General features: G+C 41.4%; 2 protein-coding genes across 6 annotated transcripts in view; one reads left to right on the top strand and one right to left on the bottom strand.

Moving 5' to 3' along the window:
- Positions 1-4762, top strand: part of SLC31A1 (solute carrier family 31 member 1) — a 30837-nt gene extending 26075 nt beyond the window's left edge. The window contains exon 5 of the mRNA XM_061200094.1: positions 1452-4762. Coding sequence (XP_061056077.1) covers positions 1452-1653 — 202 coding nt within the window. The 3' untranslated portion in view covers positions 1654-4762. The remainder of the gene's footprint in view (positions 1-1451) is intronic.
- Positions 4763-6970: 2208 nt separating this feature from the next.
- On the bottom strand, positions 6971-19640 carry CDC26 (cell division cycle 26). 5 transcript variants are annotated; one of them, XM_061201016.1, is made up of 4 exons: positions 19464-19640; positions 16562-16671; positions 15965-16058; positions 6971-7362 (listed from the first exon to the last, which is right to left on the bottom strand). In XM_061201016.1, the coding sequence occupies exons 2-4, from the start codon at positions 16612-16614 to the stop codon at positions 7186-7188; spliced, it is 324 nt and encodes a 107-aa protein (XP_061056999.1). In that variant the 5' UTR covers positions 16615-16671; positions 19464-19640; the 3' UTR covers positions 6971-7185. The 5 variants fall into 5 exon arrangements, with proteins under 5 accessions (XP_061056999.1, XP_061057000.1, XP_061057001.1 ...); XM_061201017.1 differs by lacking the exon at positions 19464-19640 and adding an exon at positions 19196-19345; XM_061201018.1 differs by lacking the exon at positions 19464-19640 and adding an exon at positions 19070-19184.
- Between the last annotated feature and the right edge of the window lie 80 nt (positions 19641-19720).

The raw sequence follows: 19720 nt of genomic DNA, 5'->3' as shown, positions 1-19720 counted from the left end.
TTTTGGAGGCTTGGGGTTGTGGGTCATTAGCAGGCCAAAAGAGGAATGATAGGAACCCTTCTGCTAATATGAACATTTATTCGAAATTTTAAGTATTGGTCACTTTAGAAGAAGGAAAAGAATCCATATTTTAACATATTAGCCAAAATAATAATAAACAAATTAAGAAATTTCAGGTCAGGGTATAGAATGGCAGAATCCAATTCATTCCTTTCTATAAAAAGTTGTACCTGCCCAGCTGTAGTCTCATTTTGTTACAATGTAAGACTGTACTAATGTCTGTATTCCACCTAAGAAAGTATATGGATGACCATTTGTTTTTCCCACAGATTGGCAAATGCTTAAGATTTAGTTAGAATAGAAATGTAGGTCTTAAAGCTAAACTGGAATTCAAGGAATCCTATAGACCAATGTCCTGCTCTCAAGTAAGCACAATATTATTTATTCCAATTGTACCAGTGATTGGGCTTATTGAGGGCCAAACATTGTGACTTAACTAAGGTGAGAGAACTAGTAAGTGACAAAGGGGATCAACAGCCAGGTCTCCTGATCCCTAATTAAAAACTTTCTACTGTACCACCCAACCCTCAATTCTATTTCCAATTTTTTTTTTTGGCTGCGTTGGGTCTTCGTTGCTCCATGCTGGCTTTCTCTAGTTGCGGCGAGCAGGGGCTACTCTTTATTGCGGTGCGCGGGCTTCTCATTGCAGTGGCTTCTCTTGTTGCGGAGCACGGGCTCTAGGCGCACGGGTTTCAGTAGTTGCAGAACGCGGGCTCAGTAGTTGCGGCACACGGGGCCTAGAGCATGCAGGCTTCAGTAGTTGCAGTGCGTGAGCTCAGTAGTTGCGGTGCGCCTGCTCTAGGGTGCTCGGGCTCCAGTAGTTGTGGCGTGCGGGCTCAGTAGTTGTGGCGTGCGGGCTCAGTAGTTGCGGCGCACGGGCTTAGTTGCTCCACAGCATGTGGGATCTTCCTGGACCAGGGCTCGAACCCGTGTCCCCTACACTGGCAGGCGGATTCTTAACCACTGCACCACCAGGGAAGTCCTCTATTTCCAATTTTTTAGAGTATGAACTCTGCAAAGGTGGAAGGCCTGAGAAAGTTCAGGCAAATTAGTATGGGAGGGTGTGGGTCATCCCTTTCAGTATCCAAGGTGGAGGTAAGTCAGCTTACTCCTCCTTCCTCTCCCCTCCTCCTGAAGAGCATTCCTCCTGCTGCCATATAATCATATCTGGCCGATGCTTATTAACCTCACAACCCTATCATGTTTCATTTCCAAGGACAATAAACAACCTGCAGAGACACAAGTACCCGTGAGTTGCCAGGGTGGCTGTGAGAGAGTCCAGCTCAAGCTGAGCTCATGACTACAACTGTTGCCCCTTTCTCCTGATCTGCATGCAGAGCTGCCTGAACACTCCTGGGGCCCTGACTGTTGTGTCCCTGTTTACTCTCCAGGCAACAGATGCTGAGCTTTCCTCACCTTCTGCAAACAGTGCTGCACATCATCCAGGTGGTCATCAGCTACTTCCTCATGCTCATCTTCATGACCTACAACGGGTACCTCTGCATTGCTGTAGCAGCAGGGGCTGGCATGGGGTACTTTCTCTTCAGCTGGAAGAAGGCAGTAGTAGTGGACATCACAGAACATTGCCATTAACGTCTAACTCTATGGTGTGGCCTTATCGATTGCAGTGGAAAGCAGTTCAAGACTGGAAGACAGGATTCCAATCTTCTCTTCTTGCTCCTTATCTCCTTACACACACACACACACACACACACACACACGCCTGTTCAACAGAGGTTTAGCTTACAGTCTCTGAGCTTAAGTGGTAACCTCCCTGCCTTTTTTCCCTAATGAGCTGAGTTTCCCATTTCTCTTGAGATGAAGCCACCCATGAGATGTCCTCTCCTCCCCCATTATCTTAGATCCAAGTTGTATGTTCTTATCTAATCCAGGTAGCTTTCTGTTCGATGGCTTGATCACCTGCTTCCTTTTTTAGTCTTCTGTTCTTATTTTTTTTTAACAGTTTGCAAATTTGGTGGGTTTTTCCTGGGTCAGTGATGGAAATGGATTAACTTTAGCCAGGATTGATGGCAGGTGAGGAAAAGTCTTGCCCAGCTAAGCCCAGAACCCAAACTTAACATTTAAAAATATGTTCTAGTCTTTGGACTCAATGAGTGGGAGACAGATTGTGCCTTTCCCTAGGTGTGACATGTTGCACTGAAATCTCTGTAGGGGGCAGAGAGGTGGTTTGAGACTGTATAAATACAGGCCCAGACCTTGCAGAGTGTGCATTCTTGGGGGGCTGACTCATCAACTTGTGTTCCCACTTAACATTTTGATTAGAATGAACTTGTCAATCAAAAAAAAAAGATGACAATCAATTTGAGAAAATAGATATTTTAAAATGAAACCATTGACATTTGACTTGGTACCTTCGTATGTCACAGCTGAAGTAAGAGTTTAAATAATTTTCTCCCATTATTGTTTTCATGTGTCTGCCTCTAAACAAGTGGTTTTCAAACTTTAGCATGCATCAGAATCACCTGGAGAGCTTGTTAAAGCCCTGATTGCTGGGCCTCGACCCAGAGCCCCCAAATTGGTATTTTTAACAAGCTCCCAGGTGATGCTCCTACTGATGATCAGGGGACCACACTTTGAGCATCTCTGCTTTAAACTGAGGGAGTATCACCTGGTGGGTGAGCTACCTGGTACTGGGCACAGGAATTTGACTTGCTATTAGTTGGTGGTGTTTCTGGGCTTAACTCATGTACTAAATGCTGCTGGTCAATACTTAATCATTCCACAAACATTTATTCAGCCCCAACTGTGTTTTTGTGCCCAGGCACACAAGCACAAAGGGCTGTAGCCAAAGTAACTTTTATTAGCATGTATGAAAACACTAGTCCTTATTCTTAAAGATCTGTAATTTCTTGGAAATGGCTTGAAGGTTGAGAATCTTTGATCTGCAATGTAAATCAGCCAGTCATGGGTTGGAAGGGCAAAAGCCCAGCCCTCTCTTTGGAGAGGCCTAGGGTGTGGTCGGCTGATGGGCCGACGTCCATGCCCACACCAGCCAGATCCTCACTCTCTGCATGACCATCTTTGTTACTCTCGGGGGGACTTAATTAGATCACAAGTGGCCAAAAATACTTTCCTCAGTAAGAATCACATTGGATTTTTATTCTGTTGTTAGTCTACGCCGCAGTCTTGTTCCCAGTCCAACCTACCTCTGTAAAGTGACTCTTCTTGTGCTGGTCTATTAAATCCTGCCCTCCTTGGTGCTATACTCCAGTTGTGCCTCAGGGCAGGAGAGACAAAACACAGCTATCCTGTTGGCCTCTTGTGGTTTTGAAGTTTGTACTTTCTCTGTTGGTGCCAGTTAAATATTGGAGGGCGAGAAATGTGTACTTCCGTGGCTTTGAACCAAGAGAGGGTTATGAGCTTACTGGATCGAGGTTAAAATCTAAGAACCAACATTTAGAGTTTTATGTTTTTCTCTCATTCCAACCCCTTGTAGTGCTGATACTTAGCATAAGTAAAGGGAATGACAGGTACTGATAAAAATCCAACATTAAGGTACAAATAGCCTGTTATTGCCTCAGAAGCCAAGGAATAATAAAACCCTGAGAAATCAATGTTTAGTAGTGACCCGGGTACTCTCTAGAAATCTTGACATGATCTGTTATAAAATACCCTTTCAGGAACAGGACCTTATCAGTAAGGTAAGAAAAATCAAGGCCAGTTTAGACAAAATGCTGTGAATTTCAAACTCTCAGAAACATCAGTTTGGGACAAGTCTTCGGGTATTCAAGATAGAGTCTCATGAAAAACCTGAATTCTAGCGATCTTGAGCTAGGTTGCCAAAGGAAGAAACTAGCGAGGAAAAAAAAAAAGTAACGCTTAAATTCTATCTTTCTTGAGCTCTTGGATTGTGATAATGATCTTGTTGACTTTCATTTCTGTAACCCTGTTCGTTTAGAATTTAGTGCCTGACTTCTTTGTTCCTTTTGAATCCAAGTTTCTCTTCCTCCTGTTCACAACTATTAGAAGCTGTATCCCCATATCTTTGGCCCCTTATTCTGCTCTCCTTTTCCCTTTCTTTCAGTCTTTTATCCCATGTGTCTGGTTTATTAAATCTCCCTCACCCTCCTGATGCAGTGGATAATGCTGTGCAGTAGATGTGGATATAGATACCAACCAGAAGTTGTAAAACTTGATAGAGACCCTAAGCACACTTTGAGGAGCAATTGTCCCACTGGAATTTCTATAAGGCTGAGTAAGGGGCTACCTGGTACCATGCACAAAGTTACAACATCTTAGGTGCCGTCTCCAATCTATGGTGGAAGAACACTCAGCCCCACACTGCCCACAAACAGAGTCCTCTCTGTGCACCCGGGAATTAGAGATGAAGGTTTCTTCACTACTTCTATGGTGGGGTTGTCTGGAGTTCCCTTTTAGGCTGTGGGGTACTGGTTTTGGGTTCTAGCCACAGGGGTTCCTTGTAGAAGCTGGAAGGGGAGTTAGCAGGGAGTACACTTTCATGTCATTTAATGTTGATCCTGCCCTCTCCAGCTGCTTCCTTCAGAAGATACACCTAAAGATACAGAGTCCGCATTTCATATAATGCCTTAATCATTGGGTCTACAATTAATGTTGACTGTTTTAGATTGTAAGCTCCTGGAGGGCAGTATTGCTGTAGTAGGAATGTTTTAACAGTGTCATGTGCAAAAGAACAAATAAATATTTTGATTTTGTGATTCTATGCCTGTCTTCTACCCAGAGTGATATCAGAATAAGTGGTCTCATCATTGTCCACATGGAGTCTGGTCATTATCGTCGGTTTTTAAGATGTCCATCTTTTAGGTGGCGTGATCCCTTTATGTTTTCATCTCACTCTCCTCCTTCTCTCCTACTTTACATGACAAGCCTTGTACATGCCAGAAGATCTACATGACCTTTTGCACAGGAGACAGGGTCTTCATGAAGCTGCAGTATCTCAGTATACCAAGGATTCCTGAATTTAAAAGCGAACTTGTCATATCATAATCGCTTCCCTGTGTTTATGCTGTCAGGCGAGAGGCTAGGAGTTGGCCCTGCCTGTCCGCTTTGTGCCAGAATGGTAGTGTTTTGTGCCTTTCCTGTTGGCCCCCAGATGGGCATCTTGCCATTCAGCACCACTCCTAGACTGTAGTGTGACGAGCATGGGCTTTGGAGTCAGGTACACCTGGCTTTGACTCCTAGCTCCACCACTTACTAGAAGTGTGACCTTAGGCAAGTTATTTTAATAATCCCTAAGCCTTAGTTTTCTCATTTATAAAAAGGCAATAATAGTACCTATTTGAATTAATCTCCTGATTATTGTCACTCCAGCTTTCAGGAAAATGAAAGGTACGTGCTTCTGGCTGCAGTTGGTATCTCTTCACAAGCACTTGACCATCTTCTTGGGTTTGGGCAACCCAGAAATGAACACTAGGACCTAAGAAATAAAGAATCAATGCATGTGATTTCAGTGGTGTCAAAAAAGATTTACAGGGAATTCCCTGGTGGTCCAGTGGTTAGGGCTCTGCGCTTCCACTGCAGGGGGCACGGGTTCGATCCCTGGTTGGGGAACTAAGATCCCACGTGCCGCGGCCAAAAAAATAAAAAGATTTATAGCTGCTGCTCAGATTTATTACTAATCTGGTAATTGCCTCATTCTTTATAAATAAAATAGCATGGATATTTCCTGACAACTGAAACAGCAACCTCTCACTCTACCCTGAGGGAGTGAGACCTACTAGTGGGAGACCAGGAAAGCAGTGTAGCAAGGAGGTTTAGAAGCGCAGGTTCAAAAATCATTCTGCCCAGGTTCAAATCTCAGCTCTACCCCTTAACAGCTGAGAATTAGTTTTGCCTTTATAAAATTAGGTTAAAGTACTCACCTCATAAGAGCTAAAGATTAAATGAGATAATCTAAAAAAAATTAAAAATAAAAAATAAATGAGATAATCTGCATAAAGCACTTGGTACAGTGTCTTCCACCCAGATTCCTCTTGAGTATTGGTATCAGGAGGCACCATGTTTTCATGCTTCTGTGCCTATTCAAGCTGGGAAGTCACAGTGACGTGTTGAAGCAGTCTTGTTTGATCCTTTTCTTTTTTTCTTTTGCCCTTCCAGACTGGCCTTTGTAGGATTCAAAATAATCAAACTCAATTTCCTTATCTGGAGCCCATTCTTGCTGTGTTTTCAAGATTAAGATAAAAGAATGGAAGATCCCAGATAAAACTGGAAAAACAGAGGTTTTGTAAGAATGGTTGGAGGAAGAAGGGAAACTATACATCCTCCTCTATTCCTGCCTCTCTCCCACAGTCTTACTTCCCAGACTTAAACTGCCCCAGAAAGGCTGGGTAAAATCCTGCTAACAGGCCTCTTTGGAACTGATGATTCCAGAGGTTCTTGCTACCACAGTTAGCAGTTCCCAGCAGTTGAATTAAACAGTGAAAACAATAAGACGTGATTCTAAATTAGCCTCTGAGCTGCCTCGCAGATTGGCTCGTCAGAAAAACTTAGGCGATTTGGGAAAGGAAGGAAAACTGGAATGACGGTAATACTGATACTCCACTGCCTGTCCTCCCAAAATTACACCCAAACTGGTTACAATGCCATTCTGTAAAGATACTGGAAATCCACAACTTGATCGAGTTTATACAAAATCATGAGAATCTAATTTCCACAAGGGCAGGGATCTTTGATTTGTTCACTGATGTTACCAAGTGCCTAGAATGGTACCTGGCACTCCCAATAAATACTTGTTGAATAAACGAGTTAAACAAAAATCAGTGACAGGGATCAACTGGAAATGTTCTGTTTAGGGTCTTTTAATAAAGATGGGAAAAATGATGTAGCAATTTAACGGTGCTATTATACTTCATTAAGGATGTCGCACACTTTTCCAAAAATAGATTTATTTTTAAAAACAAAAATCAGACAAGTTTATCGAGTCAGATTTTCCAGAGACAAACCAGAGTTTGAATTTCAGCTTTCAGAGTGAAAGTTAAGCATCAGAAATCTCATGCAGAAGTATCTCTCTCTGCAGGACGTAAAATATTCAGCTTGACTGCAAGCACTCAGTTCTCTAAATCCTGTTTGTATTTCTGCCATCATTTTACTCCATTCCAGGGCTCTGGCACACAAGATAATCCACCTCTAAAATTCAAAACTTCCAAATTGAGATGAACGATTGTTGGGCTTGGGTTGGGGTTTATAACCAATTCGATCATTAATCATTTGTTCCCTGCCCTTGGGGTCACTGCCGAGCCCAATGGCACCTTCTCCATCACTGCCTCCTACAACATCCACATCTTCCTTTTGTTTCTTACGGGTCTGAAAGTATAAAAGTTTTAGTATTAAGGCAATATTCTATTCATTAACAAACATTTATTTAGCATCTACCATGTATTAGGCACAGGGTAAAGGATAGGGTTCGGGTCTACAGAACAATAAACTGAAATCCTAGGTTTAGATGGTTAGGGGCACAAGGGGGATACACGGATATAGTGATAAAGGATGTAACCCCTACCCTCCAGGATGTCACAGTCTAACAGGGAAACAGGTAAACAGACCATTACAACACAGGGTGATCAGGGCTATGACAGAGGAAAGTCCACACAAGAGATGGAAAAATAAAGCGACCAGTAAAACAATAACCACCAGAAATTAACAGCTTAGCTGACTCCATGAGATTTAATGTAACGCAGGAAAACAAGGTTTTGTGCTATCTTATCATGAGGCCTGATTTGGGGAATTCATTTTGTTTTCAGATAAAAGGTTTGGCTCTTAAGCCACAAGTAATTGCAGAATTCACAAAGTCTATGTCTCAGTTTGATCATTTTCAAAGAGAAAAACTAACACCCCACAACTACCACTACCTGAGAGTTCCTTACCAGAAGAATGGCTCCACTACACTAATCCCTGGAATCACTGCTATTCTTCACCACTTACTGCTGAACAGTGAGCATTTAAATGCCAGTGTCAAAGTATTATAGTGAATAAGTGAGGTATTACTTTTTATATATATACAAACATAATGACCTTCCTGAGTTACACTCTAGGCTACATTACCCAATAAATAACATTAGAAAGTTCTCCCCAAACACCTTTGTGAAAACAAGTTCTAGAAGGCAAAGAATGATATCGTTTCATCTTATAAGCCATGAGAAAGTCGGAATATCCAAGTAGAGTGAAATAATTTAAAAGGCTTCCCACTGTGAACAACTGCTGACTGTTCCAAAATCCAGAGTCAGGGCTTCCCTGGTGGCTCAGCAGTTAAGAACCCGCCTGCCAATTCAGGGGACACAGGTTCGAGCTGTGGTCCGGGAAGATCCCACATGCCACAGAGCAACTAAGCCCGTGCGCCACAACTGCTGAGCCTGCGCTCTAGAGCCTGTGAGCCACAACTACTGAGCCCACGTGCCACAACTACTGAAGCCCATGCGCCTAAAGCCCATGCTCTGCAACAAGAGAAGCCACCACAATGAGAAGCCCATGCACACGAGGAAGAGGAGCCCCCGCTCGCCGCAGCTAGAGAAAGCCCGTGCGCAGCAACAAAGACCCAACACAGCCAAAAAAAAAAAAAAAAAAAACCAGAGTCATCAAAATGTAATCAAACTAATTTCAGTAACAAATGAAATACCAGTTTTCTACTGTTTTCATTTTAGTGCAGGGCAAAAACTATCCCTCTCTCCTAAGTTGCTCTAAAATGGGTGAAACCCATTGGATGACTGCCTTTAGTAGAAAGACTAAAAACAACAAAAATACCTAGGAATAAATTTATACCTAGAAATAAATTTAACTAAGAAGGTGAAAAGACTTGTACACTTAAAACTATGAGATATTGTTGAAAGAAACTGAAGAAGATACAAAGGAATGAAAAAGTATTCCATGCTCATGGATAGGAAGAATTAACAGTTAAAATGTCTATAACTATCTAAAGCAATCTACAGATTCAATGCAATCCCCATCAAAATCCCAACAACATTTTTCACAGAAATAGAACAAAAATTCCTAAAATTTGTATGGGACCACAGAAAACCCCAAGTAGCCAAAGCAATCTTGGAAAAAAAAACCCCAAAGCTGGAGGTATCACGTTCCCTGATTTCAAATTATACTACAAAGCCACAGTAATCAAAACAGCATGGTATTAGCAGAAAAAGAGACACACAGATCAATGGAACAGAACCGAGAGCCCAGAAATAAACCCTCACACAAATGGATAATAGATTTATGACAAAGTAGCAAAGAACATACAATGGAGAAAGGACAGTCTCTTCAATAAATGCTGTTGAGAAAGCTGAACAGCCACACGCAAAACAATGAAGCTAGACCACTATCTTACACCATACACAAAAATTAACTCAAAATGGATTAAAGACTTGAATGTAAGACCTGAAACCATAAAACTCCTAGAAGAAAACATAGGCAGTATGCTATTTGACATTGATCTTAGCAGTATCTTTCTGAGTATGTCTCCTCAGGCAAGAGAAACAAAAGCAAAAATAAACAAATGGGACTATATCAAACTAAAAAGCATCTGCTCAGCAAAGGAAACCATCAACAAAATGAAAAGACAGCCTACCAAATGGGAAAAGATATTTGCAAACAATTTATCTGATAAGGGGTTAATACCCAAAATATATAAAGAACTCATACAACTCAACAACAAAAAAACAGACAACCCAAGAATCTGAATAACCATTTTTCCAAAGAAGACATACAGATGGCCAACAGGCATATGAAAAGATGTTCAACATCACTAATTATCAGGGAAATGCAAATCAGAACCACAATGAAATATCACCTCATGCCCATTGGAATGGCTATTATCAAAAAGACAAGAAATAATAAGTGTTGGAGAGGATGTGGAGAAAAGGAAATCTTCACACACTATTGGTGAGAATGTAAACTGGTGCAGCCACTATGGAAAACTGTATGGTGGTTTCTCAAAAAATAAAGAGTAGAACTACCATATGATCCAGCAATTCCACTCCTGGGTATATATCCAAAGAAAACACTAATTCAAAAGGATAAGTGCACCACCATGTTTATCGCAGCATTATTTACAATAGCCAACATATGGAAACGTAAGTGTCCCTTGACAGATGAATGAATAAAGAAAATGTGGTGTATATATATATATATACACACACATACACACAATGGAACACTACTCAGTCATAAAAATTACTTCAATTAAAAAAGAAAGTAACTCAACAGTGAGCTGACTCTGCAGAGTCAAAGTTCAGTATAAGACTAACACTTTATGAGACTCATTACAACTGAAGTTTGAACCATAAAGGGCACTTCAGGAAAAGAGCAGAGTGTGCATAGGCACTGAGATTAAAGATAGCTCAGCAGTGGAAGATAAAGTGGAGAGATGACCAAGGACCAGATCACAAAGGGCCTTACATGCTATCCTAAGGAATTTGGACTTTATTCTGAAGGCCAATAAAAGAATTTAAGTCTTATCAATGGACATCTAATACCGCGGTGTAAGGCTATACTTAAAAATACATATTGGGGCTTCCCTGGTGGTGCAGTGGTTAAGAATCCGCCTGCCAATGCAGCGGACACAGGTTCGAGCCCTGGTTCAGGAGGATCCCACATGCCGCGGAGCAACTAGGCCTGTGTGCCACAACAACTGAGCCCACGCTCTAGAGCCCGTGAGCCACAACTACTGAGCCCGCGTGCCACAACTACTGAAGCCCACGCGCCTGGAGCCTGTGCTCTGCAACAAGAGAGGCCATCACAGTGAGAAGCCTGCGCACCGCGATGAAGAGTGGCCCCCGCTCGCCGCAACTAGAGAAAGCCCGTGCGCAGCAACAAAGACCCAGTGCAGCCAAAAGTAAATTAATTAATTAATTAATTAATTTTAAAAAGATACATATTGAACTCCTACTATGTACTAGATGCTGGGAACTCAACGGTGGAGAAGACAGACATGATTTCTACAATCAGGGTTCCTAATGTAAATGATTTTACAATAAACAAAGAAATCATTATAAATTATAATAAGCTCTTAGATAGCCTCAACCACCAGAGGGCAGACAGCAGAAGCAAGAAAAACTATAATCCTGCAGCCTGTGGAACAAAAACCACATTCACAGAAAGACAGACAAGATGAAAAGGCAGAGGGCTATATACCAGATGAAGGAACAAGATAAAACCCCAGAAAAACAACTAAATGAAGTGGAAATAGGCAACCTTCCAGAAAAAGAATTCAGAATAATGATGGTGAAGATGATACAGGCCCTCGGAATAAGAATGGAGGCAAAGATCGAGAAGATGCAAGAAATGTTTAACAAAGACCTAGAAGAATTAAAGAACAAACAAACAGAGATGAACAATACAATAACTGAAATGAAAACTACACTAGAAGGAATCAATAGCAGAATAACTGAGGCAGAAGAATGGATAAGTGACCTGGAAGACAGAATGGTGGAATTCACTGCTGCGGAACAGACTAAAGAAAAAAGAATGAAAAGAAATGAGGACAGCCTAAGAGACCTCTGGGACAACATTAAACACAACAACATTCGCATTATAGGGGTCCCAGAAGGAGAAGAGAGAGAGAAAGGACCAGAGAAAATATTTGAAGAGATTACAGTCAAAAACTTCCCTAACATGGGAAAGGAAATAGCCACCCAAGTCCAGGAAGCGCAGCGAGTCCCATACAGGATAAACCCAAGGAGAAACACGCTGAGACACATAGTAATCAGATGGGCAAAAATTAAAGACAAAGAAAAATTATCGAAAGCAGCAAGGGAAAAACGACAAATAACATACAAGGGAACTCCCATAAGGTTAACAGCTGATTTCTCAGCAGAAACTCTACAAGCCAGAAGGGAGTGGCATGATATACTTAAAGTGATGAAAGGGAAGAACCTACAACCAAGATTACTCTACCCGGCAAGGATCTCATTCAGATTTGATGGAGAAATCAAAAGCTTTACAGACAAGCAAAAGGTAAGAGAATTCAGCACCACCAAACCAGCTCTACAACAAATGCTAAAGGAACTTCTCTAAGTGGGACACACAAGAGAAGAAAAGGACCTACAAAAACAAACCCAAAACAATTAAGAAAATGGTCATAGGAACATACATATCGATAATTACCTTAAACGTGAATGGATTAAATGCTCCAACCAAAAGACACAGGCTTGCTGAATGGATACAAAAACAAGACACACAAATATGCTGTCTACAAGAGACCCACTTCAGACCTAGGGACACATACAGACTGAAAGTGAGGGGATGAAAAAAGATATTCCATGCAAATGGAAATCAAAAGAAAGCTGGAGCAGCAATTCTCATATCAGATAAAATAGACTTTAAAATAAAGAATGTTACAAGAGACAAGGAAGGACACTACATAATGATCAAGGGATCAATCCAAGAAGAAGATATAACAATTATAAATATATATGCACCCAACATAGGAGTACCTCAATACATAAGGCAACTGCTAAGAGCTATAAAAGAGGAAATCGACAGTAACACAGTAATAGTGGGGGACTTTAACACCTCACTTACACCAATGGACAGATCATCCAAAATGAAAATAAATAAGGAAACAGAAGTATTAAATGACACAATAGACCAGATAGATTTAATTGATATTTATAGGACATTCCATCCAAAAACAGCAGATTACACGTTCTTCTCAAGTGCGCACGGAACATTCTCCAGGATAGATCACATCTTGGGTCACAAATCAAGCCTCAGTAAATTTAAGAACATTGAAATCATATCAAGCATCTTTTCTGACCACAACGCTATGAGATTAGAAATGAATTACAGGGAAAAAAAGGTAAAAAACACAAACACATGGAGGCTAAACAATACGTTACTAAATAACCAAGAGATCACTGAAGAAATCAAAGAGGAAATCAAAAAATACCTAGAGACAAATGACAATGAAAACACGACGATCCAAAACCTATGGGATGCAGCAAAAGCAGTTCTAAGAGGGAAGTTTACAGCTATACAAGCCTACCTAAAGAAACAAGAAAAATCTCAAGTAAACAATCTAACCTTACACCTAAAGGAACTAGAGAAAGAAGAACAAACAAAACCCAAAGTTAGCAGAAGGAAAGAAATCATAAAGATCAGAGCGGAAATAAATGAAATAGAAACAAAGAAAACAGTAGCAAAGATCAAGAAAACTAAAAGCTGGTTCTTTGAGAAGATAAACAAAATTGATAAGCCATTAGCCGGACTCATCAAGAAAAAGAGGGAGAGGACTCAAATCAATAAAATTAGAAATGAAAAAGGAGAAGTTACAAAAGACACCACAGAAATACAAAGCGTCCTAAGAGACTACTACAAGCAACTCTATGCCAATAAAATGGACAACCTGGAAGAAATGGACAAATTCTTAGAAAGGTATAACCTTCCAAGACTGAACCAGGAAGAAATAGAAAATATGAACAGACTAATCACAAGGAATGAAATTGAAACTGTGATTAAAAATCTTCCAACAAACAAAAATCCAGGACCAGATGGCTTCACAGGTGAATTCTATCAAACATTTAGAGAAGAGCTAACACCCATCCTTCTCAAACTCTTCCAAAAAATTGCAGAGGAAGGAACACTCCCAAACTCATTCTATGAGGCCACCATCACCCTGATACCAAAACCAGACAAAGATACTACAGAAAAAGAAAATTATAGACAAATATCACTGATGAATATAGATGCAAAAATCCTCAACAAAATACTAGCAAACAGAATCCAACAACACATTAAAAGGATCATACACCACGATCAAGTGGGATTTATCCCAGGAATGCAAGGATTCTTCAATATACGCAAATCAATCAATGGGATACACCATATTAACAAATTGAAGAATAAAAACCATATGATCATCTCAATAGATGCACAAAAAGCTTTTGACAAAATTCAACACCCATTTATGATAAAAACTCTCCAGAAAGTGGGCATAGACGGAACCTACCTCAACATAATAAAGGCCATATACGACAAACCCATGGCAAACATCGTTCTCAATGGTGAAAAACTGGAAGCATTTCCTCTAAGATCAGGAACGAGACGAGGGTGTCCACTCTCACCACTATTATTCAACATAGTTTTGGAAGTCCTAGCCACAGCAATCAGAGAAGAAAAAGAAATAAAAGGAATCCAAATTGGAAAAGAAGAAGTAAAACTGTCACTGTTTGCAGATGACATGATATTATACATAGGGAATCCTAAAGATGCCACCAGAAAACTACTAGAGCTAATCAATGAATCTGGTAAAGTTGCAGGATACAAAATTAATGCACAGAAATCTCTTGCATTCCTATACACTAATGATGAAAAATCTGAAAGAGAAATTATGGAAACACTCCCATTTACCATTGCAACAAAAAGAATAAAATACGTAGGAACAAACCTACCTAAGGAGACAAAAGACCTGTATGCAGAAAACTATAAGACACTGATGAAAGAAATTAAAGATGATACCAACAGGTGGAGAGATATACCATGTTCTTGGATTGGAAGAATCAATATTGTGAAAATGACTATACTACCCAAAGCAATCTACAGATTCAACGCAAAAAAAAAAAAAAATTATAATAAGTGCTATGAAATAAAAGAATAAAGTACTTTGAGAGACCCTAATGAGATGGAGGCAGCATGGGTAGGAATGATACACCTAAGTTGGATAGGGTCAGAAGAGGCCTCTCAGACTGAGGAAGTGACTTTCAAACTGAGACATGAAGAAACAGGAAGCACTCCAGGCAGAGGAAAATAATACGTGCAAAGGCCATGAGTTATAAATAGTTTGGCATATTCAAGGAAATAAAAGAAAACCAATGTGCCTAGGGTACAGAGGGCAAGGCAAAGAGTGACAGAAGGTGAAAGAACATTTAAAAGCTTGTAGGCCATGATAAGGAACTGAGGTTTTATTCCAAGTGCAGGAAACCACTGAGGAGTTTTAAGCATGAGAATGACATGATCTGAAATTTTTTAAAGATCATTCTAGACATCTGATGGAGAATGGATTGAAGACACAAAAATGGAAGTAGAGAGACAACTTGGGATGCTACTGAAATTGTACAGAGTTGATGGTTATTTGGACTAGGGTTCTAATGGTGGAGATGAAAAGGTACGGGTAGATTCCAGAAATATTCTGGAGGTAGAGCCGAAGGATTTATGGACAGATTGAATATAAAAGGTGAGGGAAAGGGAGAACTCAAGATTGACTCTTAGGTTTCTGGCTTGAGCAACTACATAGATATTGACATAGGGAACTCTGAGGTGAAACTGGTTTGAGGAAGAAATCAAGAGTTTTTTGTTTTAACATGTTAAGTATAGTATGCTGAATAATGACCTCCAAAGCTATCAGGTCCTAATCCCTGGATCCTGTAATTGTTGCCTTGTATGTGAAAAGGGTCTTTGCAGATGTGATTAAATTAAGGATGTTGTGATGGGGACATTATCCTGGATTATCTGGGTGGGCCCTTAATGTCAACACAGGTATCCTTATAAGAGGGGGCAGAGGGAGACTTCACAGACAGAAGAGGAGAAGGCAATGTGATCACGGAGGCAGACACTGGAGTGATATGGCCACAAGTCAAGGAATGCCAGCAGCCACCGAATACTGCAATAGTCAAGGGATAGATTCTTCCCTAGAGCCTCTGGAGGGAGCATGGTCCTGCTGACATCCTGATTTTGGATCAGTGATACCGATTTCAGATTTCTGGCCTATAGAACTGTGAAAGCATAAATTTCTGTTGCTTTAAACCACCAAGTTTGTGGTAATTTGTTACAGCAGCCACAGGAAACTAATACATTATGTTTAAGATGCCTGTAAAGCATCCAAATAGAGATTTCGAATAAGCTGTTGGTATAAGAATCTGGAGTCCAAAAGTTAGAGTTATTGTTTTAAATATTCCTAACGGTTTGAAAGTTGCACTCTTACCTCCAGGTCCTTTCGAATGCTTTCAAACTCCTCAATGTCATCAAGCTTCAGCTCCAGACGGGTTGGTTTTCGTCTCAGCATAATGAAACCAACACTAAGGGACAGACCCAGTGAACTATCAGCTGTTAAAAATGGCAGAGAGGAGGAAAAATTGGAAGGGATAAATCTCAGCTACAAATATGTTCAATTTGTAAGCATGCACACTAAAACGAATGGTGATACAAAAGACTCATTTGGATTCACACATTGACTTCTAAGTCTTTACGTGTATAATTATTACATTTTTATTACGTGATGGAGATCCACCACTCTGTAATTCCCAAAAGCTCTTTCTTCCAGAACTTAAAATAGCAAGGTGCCTGTAAAAGAGGATTCTAGGCAACAATCACTTTAATTTCATGCTCCATTCACAAAGAAATATTCTAGCTAAGAGAATAAAGTTAAAATATCACATTTTAATTCGGTACAGTTAGTAGGAGAGTATACAAACCATTAAATTTGATCAACAACAGTATGTGGGAATTATGAGAGATTTGTGATCACTCCCAAATGCTAAAATGAGTTTACTAAGTCTTATGAAAACTCCCTCTAACTCACCAATTCACAGGGTTATCCTCAGGGTCTAAATAGGTCCTAAATGGATAGGTCATTCATTAAACAAACAGTTCTTATGCTCCAGCTACAGAGTTAAGAGGCATAGTCACAGTCTGTGGGGAAAACAAACACATAAATGGAAAATTGCAGTGTAGTGTAATAAGAACTCTGATGAGGGTAATGCAATGGCATCACACAGACACACAATCCAGTGGGGTGAACAGGGATGTGGAAGACTTCCTGGAGATGATGTCTTAGTTGCCTTGTGAAGGGCAGGCAGAGAGGATTAAAGGCATCCCAGGCAGAGAGAACAAGTATGCACAGAAGCTCAAGAGAACACTCTAGAATCTGAAAACCCAAAGTAATGCTTATGCTTTAAAAAAAAAAAAAAAGAGCTGGGTTTTTTTAGAAGAAAATAAAACTCCCTGAGTTTAAAAGCTGTTGATGGCATCATCTTTATATTCTCACAGCATCCAGTAGAGAATGTCTGCAATTACCAGCCATTAACTGTTCTGTTGAATGAACTGGCTACACTCTTCTTCTACATTCTCATGTTTATTCTAACACAGAAATACTATGATGCTGGCAAAATTACCCCTATTTTACAGATAAAGTCTAAACTGTTCAGTTTGATTAGTAAATGTCAACCTCCTGGGGAATTCCCTGGCGATCCAGTGGTTAGGACTCCGCGCTTCCACTGCAGGGGGCACGGGTTTGATCCCTCTCCAGGGAACTAAGATCCCGCATGCCGCAGCAGAGCAACCAAAATAACAAGTCAGCCTCCTGTGAAAATTATATATAGGTCACATGGTGAGGATTAAATGAAAATGATGTAAGCGAAAGCTCCTTTAAAATATGTACAGATATAAATTATTATTACATGTATCTAGGATATAGCTAGGGACTGTGAAGTATACAAAGGAAGAAATGTCTCCTCCTTCTACCATGAAGCTTGGGACAGATACAAGTGATGTTATCAACACGAAACAACGGCACATTACATTTCAAATTGCTTTGTACTAAATCAGATACTATCTTTTTTTCTTTTATTATTTTTTTATTGGAGTATAATTGCTTTACAATGCAGTGTTAGTTTCTGCCGCACAGCGAAGTGAATCAGCCATACGCATACACACACCCCCTCCCTCTTAGCCCTCCCTCCCCCCCATCCACCCAACTAGGCCATCACAGAGCATGGAACTGAGCTCCCTGTGCTATACAGCAGGTTCCCACTAGCTATCTATTTTACACATGGTAGTGTATTTATGTCAAACCTAATCTCCCAATTCATCCCACCCTCCCCTTCCCCGCCATGTCCACACGTCCATTCTCTACGTTTGCCTTTCTATTCTTGCCCTGCAAATAGGTTCATCTGTACCATTTTTCTAGATACCACATATATGCGTTAATATACGATATTTGTTTTTCTCTTTCTGACTTACTTCACTCTGTATGACAGACTCTAGGTCCATCCACATCTCTACAAATGACCCAATTTCATTTCTTTTTATGGCCGAGTAATATTCCATTATATATATGTACAACATCTTCTTTATCCGTTCATCTGTCGATGGACATTTAGGTTGTTTCCATGTCCTGGCTATTGTAAATAGTGCTGCACTGTTGGTGGGAATGTAAATTGATACAGATACTATCTTGATTCCAAAGTAGACAAAAGGTAGAGGAAGCCAAAGTTCCAAGGGGGGAGAATGCTTAAAAGAAAAAACAGGGACTTCCCTCGTGGCGCAGTGGTTAAGAATCTGCCTGCCAATGCAGGGGACACGGGTTCGATCCCTGGTCCGGGAAGATCCCACATGCCGCGGAGCAACTAAACCTGTGCGCCACAACTACTGAGCCCACGTGTCACAACAACTGAAGCCCACGCGCCTAGAGCCTGAGCTCCGCAACAAGAGAAGCCACCGCAGTGAGAAGCCCACGCACCACAACGAAAAGTAGCCCCTGCTCGCCACAACTAGAGAAAGCCAGCCCAGCAACGAAGACCCAATGCAGCCAAAAAATAATTAATTAATTAATTATTTTAAAAAAGGGAAAAGAAACAACTGTGATACATTTTAACTTTCCTGCAAACTATAAAAAGATCGCCACTAGGGAGCAGTATAGAGTAATGGGTAAAAGTGCTTGTTCTGGAGGCGAAAGGGCAGAGGGCACAGATTCTAATCCCATCGCCACTGATCTTGGACCATCAGCTTCACCTTTCACTAGATCTTGGTTTCCTCGTCTGTACCTGTACTCTATTGTTGTATGGATTGAATGTCGTATTGCAGCGTAAATTCCTGTAACATAACCTGGCATTTAGTAAACGCTCAATAAACAGGCATTATTATTGTAATTGTCCTCGGGGAGGGTAGGGGGCTCTGTCCAGCTCGGGAAACACCAATATTTTGACCATCTCCAACCCCGACACGGGGACAAAACCTTGTCTTGTCCATCTCTGATGCCCCAGCACCCAGCGCACCCAGGGCTGTGCAGAGTTGCTGGCGTGCAGTTTACCTGACGCCTCACATTCATCATCTCACTCTGAGTAAGATAGACCGGGCTGAAGACAGCAAAAGCAGGCCTTGGCTCCTCCGCCAGGTCTTTATTTTCCTTTGGCGCTAGAGGGCTCTTCGAACTTACCCTCTCGCCACTGCTCAAATCCACCGAAAACCCACCCAGCTCAGAAGAAACCGCCGAGAGAACTTCCTGACAGCGGAAGAGAATAGCACTCCTTCCGCAGCTCCAGGGCCGCACTCGCTGGTCCAGAGCGAGGGTTTCCATGGCAACATGGTCCTTCGCTCCCGTAGGACTTAAAGCCCCTCGCAGGGCCCGGAGCGACAGCAGGCCCCGGAAGCCGTCTCTTCACTCCCCGAGTTCAGTCCGTAGCCGCGCGACTCGCCGCACCTACCTCTTTTCAGACCTGTTCAGCCCGTTCCCGGAACCTCGGCGCTCACCCCGAATCTCCGGCTAAGCCAACTGGACTACACTTCCCAGACTGCTCTGAGTCTCTCTCCTCGCAGAACCTCGTCCTCCGCTTGCTTTTCTCGGAGGCTCCACGGAACACACCACTCGACGCGCCCAGACTCTTTCCTACTACGATTCCCATCATGCTCCACGCCGCCCAGGGCGCTGCGTCCGCCCGCGGCCCACTTCCGGTAGGTGTCG

The sequence above is a fragment of the Eubalaena glacialis genome, chromosome 9, assembly GCF_028564815.1.
Source record: "Eubalaena glacialis isolate mEubGla1 chromosome 9, mEubGla1.1.hap2.+ XY, whole genome shotgun sequence".
Classification (NCBI taxonomy): domain Eukaryota; kingdom Metazoa; phylum Chordata; class Mammalia; order Artiodactyla; family Balaenidae; genus Eubalaena; species Eubalaena glacialis.
The sequence above is the reverse complement of the archived record's forward strand: the minus strand, read 5'-3'. Positions and strand labels throughout refer to the sequence as shown.